This window comes from Agrilus planipennis, unplaced genomic scaffold, assembly GCF_000699045.2.
Source record: "Agrilus planipennis isolate EAB-ADULT unplaced genomic scaffold, Apla_2.0 scaffold270, whole genome shotgun sequence".
In the NCBI taxonomy this organism is placed as follows: domain Eukaryota; kingdom Metazoa; phylum Arthropoda; class Insecta; order Coleoptera; family Buprestidae; genus Agrilus; species Agrilus planipennis.
Window position 1 is genome coordinate 26,264 of NW_020439001.1, and position 16,213 is coordinate 42,476.

A 16,213-nucleotide genomic window follows, 5' to 3' on the forward strand; every position below is an offset into this window, starting at 1 on the left:
TGCTATAAATTTGTCGCTGAAAGGTGCACTTTTAGCTATTTTGTCGCTATCTCTCGGTTAACCAGCGAAAAACGATAGAATTGTTAAACCGCCACAACACATTATAGCGTTTCTCGAAGTAGAAACGGCATAGAAAAATGCTGTAAACTGCTATAAATTTGTCGCTGAAAGGTGCACTTTTAGCTATTTTGTCGCTATCTCTCGGTTAACCAGCGAAAAACGATAGAATTGTTAAACCGCCACAACACATTATAGCGTTTCTCGAAGTAGAAACGGCATAGAAAAATGCTGTAAACTGCTATAAATTTGTCGCTGAAAGGTGCACTTTTAGCTATTTTGTCGCTATCTCTCGGTTAACCAGCGAAAAACGATAGAATTGTTAAACCGCCACAACACATCATAGCGTTTCTCGAAATAGAAACGGCATAGAAAAATGGTGTAAACTGCTATAAATTTGTCGCTGAAAGGTGCACTTTTAGCTATTTTGTCGCTATCTCTCGGTTAACCAGCGAAAAACGATACGATTGTTAAACCACACACAACACATCATAGCGTATCTCGAAATAGAAACGGCATAGAAAAATGGTGTAAAGCCTACAAATTTGTAGCGGAAAGATGGTACTTTTACCCATTTTGTCGCTGCCACAATACATAACGGAAAAATACTGACAAATTATAGACTTTACGTTATTTTTATTTCGAGATACGCGAGCTTGGCAGTTGTTTATCGCTGGTAAGCTGGAAGATAAACGCGACAAAATGGGTAATGGAAAAATACTTTCACCTACAAATTAGCGGACAAACTGTAGTTTCTTACAGTATTTCCCTATGCCATTTCTATTTCTAGATCGCCTATGTGTAGCGTCTATTCCAGAAACCGACTAGATTGGAGCGACAAATCTTTAGCTTTGGTAATAAATTAGCGATAAATTAATGTATTTTAGAAATAATAAAAACAGCTTAGTCGTTCTCACTTGATATACATACTACGTCTTCTTTAAGGGCAGGCGTATTTTTTGTAAAGTATGTACATTCAATGGTAGAAAAGTGCGCATGTATATAATTTGACCTGTGCACAACATAACGGACTCGCAGCCATTATGGGACAATAAACCCGAAAACTGAGAGCAATAATCGTGGCACTTGTCGTATGAGAATCTGTGGTGAATATTAATAACACTACAATACAAAAGGATTTTTAATATTACTGAAACAAAAAGGGGTTGGTGCACTAAATCGAAATCTCGTCACAGAATTTCACCATCACATACTGACTATCTTTAGTATTTTCAAGACTCAGTTATTCTTTATGTATTTATTTATTTATTTGGTAAACATATAAACCATATGAGTCCAAATAAGTAAGTAATAAAAAAATTATAATAACGTAGATGTATACGACAAGCTCCAGCTTAACCAAAACAAAAAACAAAGGAAAACCGTTAACTTTTGATGTTGTCCCCAACAGAAATCTGGAAAGCCCAGACAGCGAATTAAGGGACGTAGGAGTCGTGTTCGATTTTCAGAGAATCTCATTACCGACATTGAAGTTCATCCGTTAAAAATACTCGACTCTTTCTTGTAAACAACACCAAGTTAATCGATGATAGTACTGTGAGTTATCTTAGTTGAAATATTTTGAAAATTGAGATAAACCTTGAAAATATGTAACTGAAAACAGTCATTTTTCCACTTTAAGGATATCTCAATCTTTTGACGAGGTATGGCGAAATTCAGAGGTCAGATTTCGATTGAGAGCACCAATTTCTTTCGGATAAACTTTGTTTTGTTTCTGCAATTAAGTGTTCTGTCTGTTAATTAAAAACATCAAGTTTTGTTATCTTTTTACAAAAAAGAACCCCTGTTTGTGAGTTAGAGTGCTCCTCTCAGACTGATTATACTTTCTTTAGTCACTGACTGCTCTCTATACGAGAAAACCGCACCTTCCCAATAAAAGGGTTAATGCTCGAGACCATCGGACTGGCTGTAATAACATTCTTTCCAGATTGCATCGTGGCATAGAACGAAACGCATTAGGGAGATACACGGAGGAGGTCTTGATCTCCAACTTCCTTTGTAAACCGTAACAAACTTCTCTACATTGTATCATTGTAATTCATCCACCTGAGGTGATTAAACATAGAAAAATGGAGAGACAGATAACTAAAACTCGGGAAAACTATTGTCATATAACAATACTTGCTACAAGGGTTTCAAATCCAAGAAAATGCAAATATCAAAAATGTCTTAACAGTGACCTGAAGACCAGAGAAAGTAAAATAAATGACGAAATCAGCGAGTCAATACAGATTAAAAGATAAAGGAAATTAGAATTACATTCGAGTATTTTAAATAATAATTGATTTTTTAAACCAACCAAGTAACTATTCTAACGATTTCATGTAAGTAAAACCAAACATACGAGAAACCAGAAGCACTATTATATTATCCTATTTACACTTGAGAATAATTTGCGATTTCGCCAGAACAAAATCAAAAAATATTTTTGCACAAAAAACTTCCTCAAATGCACTTTTACGATGATAAGAGAGAAAGTAGTTCCGTTCGTACTTGGGAGTACCGTATAATTACGCATTTATTCGACCAACTATGAACTCTTAATGACCATCTACATACATGCACTGTTACATCACTTATAATACTTTGTGAAAGTAGTATTTGCCACATAAACTCTAATTAAAAGTAGCTACATAATTGTATAAAATGCAAAATTCACTTTCTATTTCATATTTATATATTTTGTTATTTACTTACTTCAGTTACGTTTTCGTCCTTAAAAAATACCGCGACTAACAAATAAATAAAATTCTTGATATATTTTACATTTCCATGCAAGTGACGAATTTTGTATGAATATGTAATTTGAAAGCTGTATCCTGTGTTCGACGATTTGCGGTGAAATACGTACGTATGTGTACAACGCCGACCGATTCACCGCGCGTCGTTTGCGCGGTGCAACGGTTATAACGGAAGAAGATATAAATTGGAACAAATTTTATAAAAACCTACCTAAAAACCTATTTTAACTGTCCAAAATATATGTTATAAACTTTAATAATCAACAACTGTGCTAGATCTATGCATAGTTCCTTTCAATTTTGGATTACGTGAACAGCATGTTCATTGTCATAATTAGGAAGGCTGTCTCTTTATCTCATATACAAAAAATATAACATTGCTTGCTATGTGAACCAAAAATTTAGAGAAATAGGTATATATACTTTTCAATTACCATCTGTCTGTCTTACGACTGCTGACGAAATTAAATTAGTTTGAAATTAAAAGTTTTTTCATGAACTGATTCCTTATCTGTTTTTAATCGTTAATTACTCAATGATCAGACATTAAATTAATTAAAACGAAAATATGTATACCTTGGAATTTCACAACGACTGCAAAGGTGAGAGGTTTTCCTACAAAATTTTCGTAACACTAGGTTTAAGTAAATAATTATTCTGAGTAACTAGCAAGTAGACTGTAAAGTTCTTTAGTAATATACTTTTGGGGTGAGAACAAATAAATTAACCACAACTTGATATTTTTTTGTAGTTAGTTAACAATAGCAACCGGATATCACATTTCAATGTGTAAACAAATTAACAAGTAAATTAATAACACACCTTGTTTGTAATTTTAATAATGCGTAGGTAAATAATAATTGCGCAACTTTTGTGTGAATTTTTAAGTTCGCCTTTTTAAATTACGAAGACAGGGACAATTGTGATGAAACTGTAATAATTTTTCAGTTTTCGAACTACTGATGTCAATCAGCAAAAGTGTGGAAGACAAAAAGGAGATATTTTTGTCTACGCAATTACTTAAACAATTCGTTTTTAATTTATAGCTTTTCAATTAGCAATTACAGAAAAAAATAGGTATCAATTCGTATGATGTAATACATAAACACACGAAAATGGATCGTAATTACGGGAACATCTATTTTTGTAAACATCGTAGCATCAAATTTTCAATTCACTTTTAAGTTTTACATTGTACTGACATGAAACTATAAAATTGTGGATGATGAAACTAAAAAAATATCTGCCGCTGTCGCAACGTAATTTGGCATGGTTATAAAGCCTTCATAATGACCGTATCTGAGGTCAAATCCATACAAAAATACATACATGTCCTTTTTCGTATGGAAACCCAAATTGATACGTAAATAGGTGTCGTCTCAAAAAAATTATCTCCTATGACGAATAACTTTACTATGGAAGTATACCTGACAAAGACACACGCAATATATTAATTTAATGTAATAATTTTAAAGAAATATCATCTTATAATCGTAAAGANCAACTTGAAATATCAACTTGCAATTCGAAATTATGACTTTCAACTCGAAATATGAAATGGTACCTCAAACTTTCGACTTGCAAATTGAAGTTTCGTCATGCAACTTGAAATTTCGATTTGTAACTCAAAGTTTTGATCTACAACTCGAAATTTAGAATTGTATCTCAAACTTTCAACTTGCAACTCGAAATTTAGACTTTAAACTCAAAACTTCTACGCAGTGTATCGAGTTGCCCATCACTGTCGTAACGATTCCTGTTTGCAATTCAGGATAGTTGGTTGCCGCCCTTAGGCTGGGTTGGGATTGAATTAAAATAGATTAGAATTCAATAGAGATTTCAAATTACAACTCCAAATTTCAATTTGCACATCGAATTTTTGAGTTACAAGTCGAAATTTCAAAAAGAAAATATGTTTGGCTCTTCTATGCCTTCATACCAAACGTATAACTTTTAAGAAATGCTTCGATTAATCTGTAAATTTACTAAAACACAGAAAAAAAGTTTATATATTTATTTTGCTGCATTAAGATTTATTGATTACATTACAAAAGACTAAAACATGTACCTTTTCTAATGTAACGCAAATATGAATCTATAACATTACGAAAAAAATGATAACAATAATAAATCTAATACAATAAAATATCTAAAAAACAAGGAAGTAGTTCATCCCTAAAATTTTGATCTATCCTTGTATATAAAGTAACAATTAAAATTAGGAAAAGAAAAGGTGTGCCTATGTGAATGCAAAAATATTTGTTTCAAAATGTTTTAAGAGGCTTGGAGATTACGAGGAAGGTATTACAATTACATGATTCTTACAAATTACTTTACATTAACACACTTTTCAATTCTTTTCTTTAGGAATTAGGTACGTATAATGTCGCAACCTCATCTCTAAAAATATAAAAACCAATTCATGCTCAAACCCCACTTCTGCACTTTATAGCAAAACCTTATAGGTATTTATTGAATTTAATAAAAAGTTACTATAGAAATAATACATTAGACACATACTTAACTAATCACCTTTTTCTTAACCAAATGGAAAGTGGTTAGGCGATTACTACAAAGGCCCACTGTATATAAAAACATTTACCCTAATAGAGCATTCCGTCCTTGTTGCTCCAATCAGAACAAATGTTACCTATATTTTAGAGGTACGCATTTTGTTAACCGTCACCGGAAATTTCCTATTTTTCTTTGTTCCAGTAGATTAGTCATTTCATGTATAGAAGTATAAATATTAAATTAACGTCATTGCTTATGAATAATAAAAAATTCACTAATCTACTTGACAATACTACCGAAATCCTACACAATAAAGCATATATGGAATAAGTAAAAATTGTAACATTGCCTATAATGTAAATACTAATTTTACACTTCGATTAATTACATGACTACGTGTAGGTACGTTATAATAGGATAAATACTGTAGAAGCAAAATGGCACCTGGTACAATATTACGTATTTATCTAGACTCCAGCTGGCCTACCTTTTTTGGCTCGTTCAAATTCCACTTAAGTAAACCAAATGCTATAAAACAACACGATATTTAAAGTTACTTTCGTGACAATAATGCATTCTGATTAGAAAATATGTTTTACTGATACAGTACAAAGGCTCCACTTTCACCACACGACCAGCCGCTCTCTCCACTCACGAACAACTGAACGCAAATCAGCTGTTTTAGGCCAAAGCAATCAGCTTGTTTTTACGATCATAAACGAGTATGGCCGAAAGATGCAACTACACTCAGGGCGGTAAATTTAAATATAGTAAGTACTCTTTTCAGCTTTAGCTATTAAATTATATACTTAGCATTATAATAAAGTATTCAGATAAGAAATACTTTATTTTCTAATATTATGGGAAGTGAAATAACAATGAAATTTATCACAACCTCTTTATTGTTAAAAATTACATACACTAAAATTTAAACATATTTCCTTGAGAAAAGATTACTGAGGTCAAAGTCAATTATTATCATTTTTTCCCCGATTTTTTTATTCCACCTGAAGCTAAGGGACCTTTCTGGGATGCTTTAGCTTTCGCATCAGCTAAAGCTTTCTGTTGCTCTTTCATTTTTTGTTTATGTGCCACATCTTCTTCGTCCAAATCTTTTCCAGTCTTCTTTGGTTGCTTAAGTGGTTTCTTTTTACCACCTTCTCTTCCAGACATTCTAAAAATATGCTATAAATTTATTGTAAAGAACATGTACTTTTTAGTGAAGTTGACATATGCAGTTTTAACATAAAGACAAAGCTGATTATTCAAACGATATAAAATCGTGATTACGTATCATTAATTAAAACATATAATATTTAAAATACGCTATACGTACCCCAATTATAAATAATTTATGTAAATACTCCCGACAAAATCTGAAAAGTGAGGTGTGATGTGTGATCTGTCACAGTTAACCTCTTAAAAACACAAAAACTAAGGGTAAAGATAGATAATCCCACCCTGAAATACACGCCTGCAATAGATGTTGCCTATATATCAGGAACATATGATAAACTAAAAGCTAATAAAACGCTAAATCTTCAGTAAAGCCAAGCAGAGCTTCTGAGGATCAGATTGAAAAGAATATTCTAAGTTTCTGTGAAGCCAATTTATTTAAACATAATCATTACAAAAAATTAAATAACAGCGACAATCGTAATGATCATTAATACTATCAACTGGCTAACTCAACAAAATAAAGTTTGCAAAGTTTTTAAATAACTGGCCAAAGAAAAAGGTACATATCTTAACTCAGAAATAATGAGAAATATTAAATTAAATTACTGAAATACATTATCATTCATTCATTTGTACTAAATTAATCACTGGTGGTTATAAGATCTCCATTTGAGATGATCACTGGTTTCCTACACACAAAGAAAACACTGTCATATTCATATTGCAGCATTGACATAGGATTCTGACAATAACGAGTTTTTACTCCAATTTTTTTCTTTTCCATAACAAATCCAACACGGCTTATTACCTCACACAATACTTCAAAGCTTGGTTCAATGCTTTTTTCGTTTTTTGCATCTGAATAGTGGTACAGTAAAGGACCTAAATTGATCCAAACACCACCTGGTTTTAATATATGATAAATTAATTCAACAAAGTGCACAACATTTGGAGCACAATCAATAAAAAAACAAGTAGCTACACAATTCCACTCATTTGGTTCTGTGTAAACTTCAACAAAATCTCCAGCTGTCATGGAAAATTTACTTTCTGGAATTGGTGTGGGACAGACATCTGGAAATCTACAAATGATATAAAAAATAAGTCTGTAACTTCAAGGATCTCTAACAAATTATATGGTCATGTTTGATACTGCAAATGTGGCCTGGATTAACTTAAGATTATGAAATATCTTTAAGTTAGGTCAATAAGAAATCAATTTCCTTAATACATCACATCTAAGTCTAGCCAATGCTAGCAGGGAAGATTTTGATTAGTGAAAGTGATATAAAAAATAATAAACATTGAAATATTAATTGTGGATAAACCCAATCAAGACAACCCAACCCAGCCCAATGTTGCATAACAGTTGCTGAAGATGCATAACATTTACTGTAGGTATTTATAAATGCTTCATAGCACCTACTACCAAAATAATGCAATGACTAAATGCACATGGACAAGGATATCATCTAAAGATCTATGGTAATCCTAAGTTATCCCAGGCAAATGTTGATTTACCACTTGCACATACCTTACACTTAAGGTTTGATGTTCAGCACTTAAATTATTACAATATTGATGTATCCATGGATAAATTTCAAATTCATCCACCTTCTTACACAAATTCAGCACATAAAAAGATGCAATTAGCATAAATAAGTTAAATTCATTTCCTTGACAAGAAAATCCTCTGTGGGCAATTTCAAAAGCTAATCTACCTAATCCAGCACCAGGTACAAGAACGTTAACTTCACTTCTGATAAATTTATCATCTGGAAATTGATGTTCTACTTCTTCTATTATTGGTGTATAACACTGCTGACGTTCAGAAGCTCCTACTGAACTCCAATCTCGCATGAGTTGCTTAAATACTGATTGTACCTTTTCCAAACCTTCTGAGAGAACTGGCACCTTTGTATCTGAACTAAAGGGACTGTCACTGCCTAAACCGTTCTCAAAAATATTATAAGAATTCTGAAGAAAAATTGGTATCAATTCGGCGTTTTTCTCAATACACTTCTTGTACTTTTCTAAATCTTCATTATATTGGGTCAACCACTTTTGATGATGACAAGGTAGGGAACTGAGGCAGTATTCTTTATTTTTGATACGTAGGAATGATTGCTCCCTAAAATTTAAACAATTTAAGGTATTTTCAATAAGCATTTTTTCCTTTGTTCTTACTTGTAGTCCAAAAATGTCTTTAATACAGACAGAAAGTATTTCCGCTCTTCTGCCACTTTGTCACCACTGATTTTGTTGCTGTACATGTTTTCCATATTTTATATTATTTACTTAAATTTATAAATATGCACGTATATTCTACTGTTATAAAAAAAATAATGAACAAAACCTACAGTCACAACAATAACAGGGTAAAACAATAGAGAAAGAACCTTAACATAACCTAGTAGATTGACCCACTTTATTTTGTGTTGGTAAAGGCGAAACCTAGGATTATCACTGTATTGCAGCGTTGCCAAATGTTAATATAAATTAATTTTGTGAGTATTTTGTTCCTACTAAAAGTTAACTTATAACTGTTGTTGAATAAATAAGTATTGAGCTAGCTAAAGTAAGCGTTACGACAGAAAAGAAATTTTTTCTGGTCGTTTCTCTTTTACTGTGACCAAAATTTTATTGCCCCCCTCCCTCAATAGAAACGCCCCAGAACCCCATTCAGGAGCTAGTTAAGTCCAAAATAAACAGCATTTCTACTGTTTATTCATTGCCTTTTGGTCATAATAAACTTTTAATAATAGTTTGGATCCATGCAGCAGAGAATATACTGGTATTCCTTGCTACAACTAAAAGGATCTACAAATGTATCTTACAATCACATCTACGATGGGACATAATTTTAGAAGAAAGTCAAAGTTCTTCACAAAACGATTTCGACATTGAGCTTCTTAGAGAATTGAAAAAAGAAATATTTCAATTAAACGTTAAATCTGGAAAAGATGTACTTCATGATCAGTTAGTGAAGACACTATCGCTAAGTGAAAGAATACTGTACATCAAAGGGTATGGGTACAACACCTTCAAAGCTGTAGGAGCAATGATACGGAATTTTGAATGTACCATCAATTGAATAGAAGATGAAAATTCAAAAGCTGGATCTTCTAGAGAATATAGAATAATAAATGCTCGATCGTTACATTCCTCCTTGAAGTGGTTGTTGTTCCTCAACTTGTTATGGGGGTGGGAAAATGCTGGCCTTCCTATCGTCAGAAATGGAAAAATCAAAAAATTGTTTGACGAAAAAGCTGCTGATTTATAATTGAAAACGCATGAAAAACATCAAAAGAGTTAATACTAAGTTTTGGATAAAATGAGAAATGAATTGCAAAAATGCACAGAAGGATTTCCAGAAGTAAAGACGTTTTCGGATTTTTGATGCGTGAGAATTTGAGGAATCTAGGAGAAGATGATTTGTGACCAGTTTTACTATTTTAATGAAGAAATACTAACAAATTTTCTTCTTTCTTTCTCGAAAGATAGTCGATTGCAGTAGTTAGAGTTTATCATTAAAAATTGAAAGATCATTGGCAAACTCACTCAATTTGGATTCCGCAATGGAAGAATTTCCTAATGAAAATGCAAGAAGAGGTTCATAGTTACATGTTGCAATCTTTCACCAACATTACGACTGGTGTATGACTTGCTTTAATGGATAATGGATAAGCTTTGCTTTGTATTAAAACTATGGCCATTCGTTTGAATATGGATTAATTGTTAATTTAAAATATACGTGTAAGTGTTGGCAACAGCGAGTTAGGCCAAAAATTGCCTCTCAAGGCTGCCTTATTATTTATTTATCAGCATTTAAGATTTGATACAATTCATCAGTAGCGTTTGTGGTCTTGTTGTGTTTGTTGATGTTCCTTATCAACTGTGCGAATTAAACTTTGACGTGTTTAAACGAATATGATAATTATTGAAAACCATTTTTTTCTATAAAAGTACCTACATAACCTGTTTCGACTATTTTTATAACAATTGCTTTGTACCATATTTTCAATATAAAATTGTTATAAACAAAACCACTCCCTTTTAACAAGTAAAATTTGCAATATTTAAACCTTCATTCCAACAAAATGAAGTTAACTTTAAAGAACTGCCGGAATATAGTTAAAAGTCTAGATTTTTATTCACAGTTTAACCCCTCACCTTTATCAATCAAGAAATTTATTGATTTTGGTAAGTTCATATACATAGTTTATATCTTTATTTATTTAATTAAGAAAAAAATGATGCAATATCCTTGCAATAGAGAAAATATTTCAATTTGTTTGTAAACTTTTCAAAAAACAAAATTTTATTTTAATAAACGACAATTGCCGTTTCACTAAAAAAAGTTTGTGAAAAGTTTACAAATTGTTATTAAACAAATGTCGATAATGAATTTTTACTAGGTAAAAAGTTAATTTTATTTGATAATATATTTTATTGCGTGATGTATATCAATAGGCACCTTCAGCAGATTATGCGGTAATTTTGGTAATACCATACGTATGTAGTGCACAATGTAATAAATGAGTAATTTAATGGAAAGAAATAAAATGATTACCAAATTGAACTGTAAACTTCCAAAAATTAAGACTGCCACCAAAAATTATTATCAGTTACTACAAGATGGTACCTTGTACCTTGGTACCAAGTTAGTTCGCTTTACTGTCGTAACAATACGTTAAATTGTTTTGCTATAACTTGTATTTTAAATACTACGTTTCTGCCGGTTTTCGTAAATCGTAAATGGTAATCATAAATACTTATAAGGCTATAAAATGGTTAGTTGTATAATTACTGCGAAAATGAATAATTAATGTTAAGTACCTATACTGGGGACTTTTCCATAAAAACTACTTTTGGTAAACATTTAACATCTTTGGAAAACAGAAGTACTATTTTTTGTACGCATAATTTTCTGTCAGATTTAGTAACCACTCTCCTAAAATCCAAATAGAATTTACCCCGATTGAATAAATAAATTTTCAGATCATTGAAAGTAATTGAAAAGGCACTATTACAAAGATCAAAAAAGCACATCCAAATGTAAAATACGTAACATGCAGTCAGTTGGGTAAAATTAATTAAATGTGGCGTTGAGTTTGTGTTAGTAATTAGTAAAAATATAAAGTAAGTAGTATTTTATGTTTATCTCGGCTGCTTTTCGCATAGAAATAATGATAATGTTTGTTTATTGCGTCATTTATTGCGAGTCGGAAATTAACAATTATGTTCGCTTTAACTGACATTTATGTAAAAAATATGCACTTTTATACGTTGATGTACTTTAAACATGTAGAAAGCCAAACAGCTCAAACTCAACGCCAAAGCACGACAGGGAACGTCTGAAGTACTTTTTGGTAACAATAGGAACCAAAGGAAAGATAAACATTACAAATACTAACTGCTAATACGGTCTTATAGTCCAGTGTAAAAGGCGCGGTAAGAAATACATTGGACAAACAAAACGCTCTATGCTTATTAGGTTCAAAGAACATTGGCTTATGCCGGGCTTGGTAAAACTGAAAAATTAGTGTTGTTCAACATATTCTGAGAGATATATAAATATGTATTTTCGAAATAATTTTAATTTCTTGCATTAATATATTCATTATGTTAAACTACTGTTTCACTATCCTGTTGAAAATTTGACTGATCAGTAGCATTACACATATTTTGGGTTTCGGCAATGTGCCAGAAAGATAAAGTAACTCAAATCGCAGCAGATGTAACCAAACCAACTTAAAAAGCCAAGAATTAATTTTAATAATTTAATATTAATTTAGCAATGTTAAACACGGTTCGTGAATTAAAAGTTTCTGAAATATCTCACGGGTGATTGTATTATGTGCTTATTAGATTCGTCACGATTTCGTATACAATTACAAAATTTGAACTTCGGCATGACATTGGATCTTAAATTTTTTAATGATAAAGACATTGATTCGTATTCACTTCTCTGGGACAAATAATTATAATTATATTTAATAAAATTAGAATGATTACTTGCAGTTAATGAAATGTTTATGTTCAGTGAAACTTAAAAATTGGCCTTTCTGTAAGTATTTACGTACTTTTACAAATAGGTCAAAGGCATATGTTGAAATGATGGATAAGTGATTATTATTTATACTTTTGAAAACCTCTTCGTATATCAGTGCTTGCAAATAAATAGAGATAATTAAAGAGCACAATTAGAAACTTTTTCGAGGTAATAAGCATGTGTACAACATTACAATGTTGTTTATTTTATATGCAAAACAATTCAGAGTTGAACAAAGTTCCCTAAACAAGAGGACTAAAATATTGCATGAAATCGTAAAAAAAAATCGACAGACTAAATATATGAATCCAGTGATACTTCCCTTGTAAAAATCATATAAAATATTTTCAAAGGTTTATTCTCTTGAGGAAAAATATCTTGCAATCGTAAACTTGTTTGTTATCGATTAATTTATTCACCATGTACATAATACAATTCGATATCATCATTATTCTACCGCGTGATTATGCATGATAATTTTTTCATTTTTTGAAAAATAATAAAGTGAGCATGCATTATTGTAAATTCAAGGACTGACATAATTTGTATGCCTTTCTCATCAACTCAGTATAATATGCACGCACTTCAGTTTGCACACCTGTATCTACAGTATATCTGTAATAATATCTAGTATAATCTATGCGATTTCGACAAGCATTTTTCTCTTCAAAAAATTGTTGCTACGTTTTTAAGAAATTAAATATGAAATACAAATTTTAATTATTTATGATGTCGTCGATGATCTTTGACACGTATTTAGAACATCATTGCGAGCGAAATAGCGGGTAAAACCTATCATGAAACTTAGGATACATTTTATCCAGAAAAAATACTGTTTTCGAAAGATAGAAAAAATTAGTTTTATCTCGTCGTCGATGATCTCTGACAGATATTTAAACATCAACTAGAGCGAAACCGCGGGTAAAACCTATCATGAAATTTTGTACACACATTGTCAGGGGTATAGAAAATGATATAGGGTACCTTTCACTCAGAAAAACTACTGTTCCCGAAGGATAGAAATATTAGTTTTATACGATCTTTGACGCGTATTCACGACACCAACTCGAGCGAAAAGCCGCGGGTAAAACCTATCAAGAAATTTTGTGCATGGGTAAGGTAAAACCTATCATGAAATTTTGTGCACGCATTGTCAGGGGTGCAAAAAAGAGTATAGGGTACCAGAAAAAATACTGTTCCAGAAGCATAGAAAGATTAATTTTATGTGATCGTCGAAAATCTTTGAATGTATTTCGTTGCAATAACCTAACCTAACTCGAGCGAAGCCGCGGGTAAAACCTATCATGAAACTTTGTGTACACTTTATCAAGGGTACAGAAAAGGATATAGGGTACCTTTCATCCAGAAAAGAATACTGTTCCCGAAGGATAAAAAGATTACTTTTATGTGGTCGTTGATGATCTTTGACACGTATTTACGACGTCAATTCGAGCGAAGCCGCGGGTAAAACCTATCAAGAAATTTTGTGCACGCACTGTCAAGGGTACAAAGAAGGACATAGGGTACTTTTTATCCATACAAAAATACTGTGTATAGAAAAATTAGTTTTGTGTGGTCGTAGATGATTTTTGACACGTATTAGTTAAAACTAAAATATCGCTTTCAAATTTTTGTACTTATGACGACCAGTGGGCCCACACTTGATACATCTTTGCCAAATTTTAGATTGGTACGGTAATTATTCTGTCACACAAGTAGAAGGATATACGTCCGATAATCTTACTTTAAAATAACTGCTCCGTTATTGCATTATTGTAAAATAAGTTCACGTCTGCTTTTTGTATTTTGTCCGAATTGTAAACGTGTACTTCAAACTCACGACCTACGATCCCTAAATTATATTCAAAAGTATGGTAGAAACGCATGTAATATATGTGAATGTATATCGTCGTACTTTGTTTACCGACTTTTACTAAAAAAAAAAACAGCAGTTGGAATCAAATGTAAATAAAACTCTTTGGACTTTGAGCGGTGACGTGAATTGTCGGCCGTAATTCTAGGAATCTCCATATGATTCGCCTTCAACTTGTTTACGCCACACGTTCGTTATACACGCGATCCATCATTGAATAAACATTCTTATTTACTACAATTTTATAATTCACAATTCACCTGCTCGTTTTGCAAGGTAATGCTTTTAAGTATGAAAGAAAGGATAAGTAGAAAGCAAAGAACGAACAGGCAATAATAATTATCAAATAATAGAAAACGATTTTTCGGCAATGAGTAAAAAATGCATCATTAAAAACTATACAAGAAGACGTAGACGAATAATTATGATTTTACTTTTTCGTCGGTAATTGTATAAAGTAAACTGTTCAAAGTACATTCCCTTGAAGCAAACATGGATAGAAAACTTGTTAAACAAACCCGTATAACCATCATCATCTGAGACCTGAGATTATTACGATTATATTTATTATTATTATAGTGAAAGGTGCCACGTCTTGTGTGTTGTTATCTACATTTGCTGTGTCACATAAATATATATCTCATATTACAATTATATTGTTCTGATGCTTTATGGTTATTGATTTGATTGATTATTCATTATTGTCTTGTGTGATAATCTAAATTAATGGATTGTATATAATGATAATAGGTAGTTACCGTTTCTAATTGTAATCCATAGTCAGAGACGACTTCAGAAAAATGTCATCAGTCTTTGCCTCAAACAAAGAACAGAGAGGAAGTTAGTGTCAATAAAAACATTGAACTGATATAAATTTCATTAAATTAACATATAGAATAGATTTTGTTTGTTCGGTATTCAATTGAAGTTTTGACAGACAAACAAATACATAAACTTAACTGTTAGGAATACATATTTTTGTTATCAGCAAATTATTTTTAATGCAAGTTTCTTATAGTTAATTAATCGTAGAATTCGCTAGAAACTGTTTATTCACTTCTTCTTTTCGTAGTTACAAACAATCATATTCACCCATTATCAACTCATTTCATAATAACAGATATCATTTGATAAACGGTACATTAACACAACATGAGTGTATACTTTGCCTTTTATCGTCTCTATTATCTATGTACATTTTCAGTTTTGTAAAAGCCTTTGTTTAAAACAAAAACAACTAATAACTAGATACTGTAGTGGTTTTATCCTAAAAATAACGCGTGTACCTTATGATAGCTCTAATAAAAGTTTGTACAGTGTACATGGTTGTTTAAAAATTTTGAGATAAAAGTGCAAGTAGTTAGTTATATTATCTATTCTATAATGTATCCCATATTGACCAAAATGTATAGATATATAGTTTTGACGTCGAATGAAGTTGAAAAAGAAAAGGGATTACATTGAAAAAACCTAACCTAACCCAACCTAATGTAATAAGTTATGGTGTCCCAGTTTTTTTTCATTTTTACTTGTTTTGGTAGATAATGTCCTTTACGATATCAGTAACTCCTAGACATTATCTACCCCTGCAATGTAAATAATTTTCTTATTATCAATGTTACAGTTTCTTTGTGAAATATTTTCAACCAGCGATAATATTAGCACATATTTACAGGGTTTTATTAAAAGAAATTAAATGAATGGCTAAAGTAGAATTTGTAGCGGGATCGCCTTCTAAAAATAAAATCGTAATTAAATTACTATAAATAGAAA

The 16,213-nt window shown here is 31.5% G+C and overlaps 4 protein-coding genes across 5 annotated transcripts in view; 1 reads left to right on the top strand and 3 right to left on the bottom strand.

Moving 5' to 3' along the window:
* LOC108741388 (protein FAM214A) overlaps positions 1 to 6,001 on the bottom strand; it is a 27,439-nt gene extending 21,438 nt beyond the window's left edge. Inside the window, exon 1 of the mRNA XM_018476199.2 lies at positions 5,821 to 6,001. The gene's annotated coding sequence lies outside the window, so the exon portion shown is untranslated. The remainder of the gene's footprint in view (positions 1 to 5,820) is intronic.
* A 211-nt stretch (positions 6,002 to 6,212) lies between these two features.
* Positions 6,213 to 6,781, bottom strand: LOC108741371 (translation machinery-associated protein 7 homolog). 2 transcript variants are annotated; one of them, XM_018476171.1, is made up of 2 exons: positions 6,670 to 6,781; positions 6,213 to 6,507 (listed from the first exon to the last, which is right to left on the bottom strand). In XM_018476171.1, the coding sequence occupies exon 2, from the start codon at positions 6,504 to 6,506 to the stop codon at positions 6,312 to 6,314; it is 195 nt and encodes a 64-aa protein (XP_018331673.1). In that variant the 5' UTR covers position 6,507; positions 6,670 to 6,781; the 3' UTR covers positions 6,213 to 6,311. The 2 variants fall into 2 exon arrangements, with proteins under 2 accessions (XP_018331673.1, XP_018331674.1); XM_018476172.1 differs by having other exon boundaries at positions 6,213 to 6,518; positions 6,670 to 6,777.
* Positions 6,782 to 6,927: 146 nt separating this feature from the next.
* Positions 6,928 to 9,092, bottom strand: LOC108741386 (carnosine N-methyltransferase). The gene is made up of 3 exons (XM_018476194.2): positions 8,700 to 9,092; positions 8,047 to 8,643; positions 6,928 to 7,594 (listed from the first exon to the last, which is right to left on the bottom strand). The coding sequence occupies exons 1-3, from the start codon at positions 8,792 to 8,794 to the stop codon at positions 7,153 to 7,155; spliced, it is 1,134 nt and encodes a 377-aa protein (XP_018331696.1). The 5' UTR covers positions 8,795 to 9,092; the 3' UTR covers positions 6,928 to 7,152.
* Positions 9,093 to 10,612: 1,520 nt separating this feature from the next.
* LOC108741385 (pyruvate dehydrogenase (acetyl-transferring) kinase, mitochondrial) overlaps positions 10,613 to 16,213 on the top strand; it is a 13,765-nt gene continuing 8,164 nt past the window's right edge. Inside the window, exon 1 of the mRNA XM_018476191.2 lies at positions 10,613 to 10,715. Coding sequence (XP_018331693.1) covers positions 10,613 to 10,715 — 103 coding nt within the window. The remainder of the gene's footprint in view (positions 10,716 to 16,213) is intronic.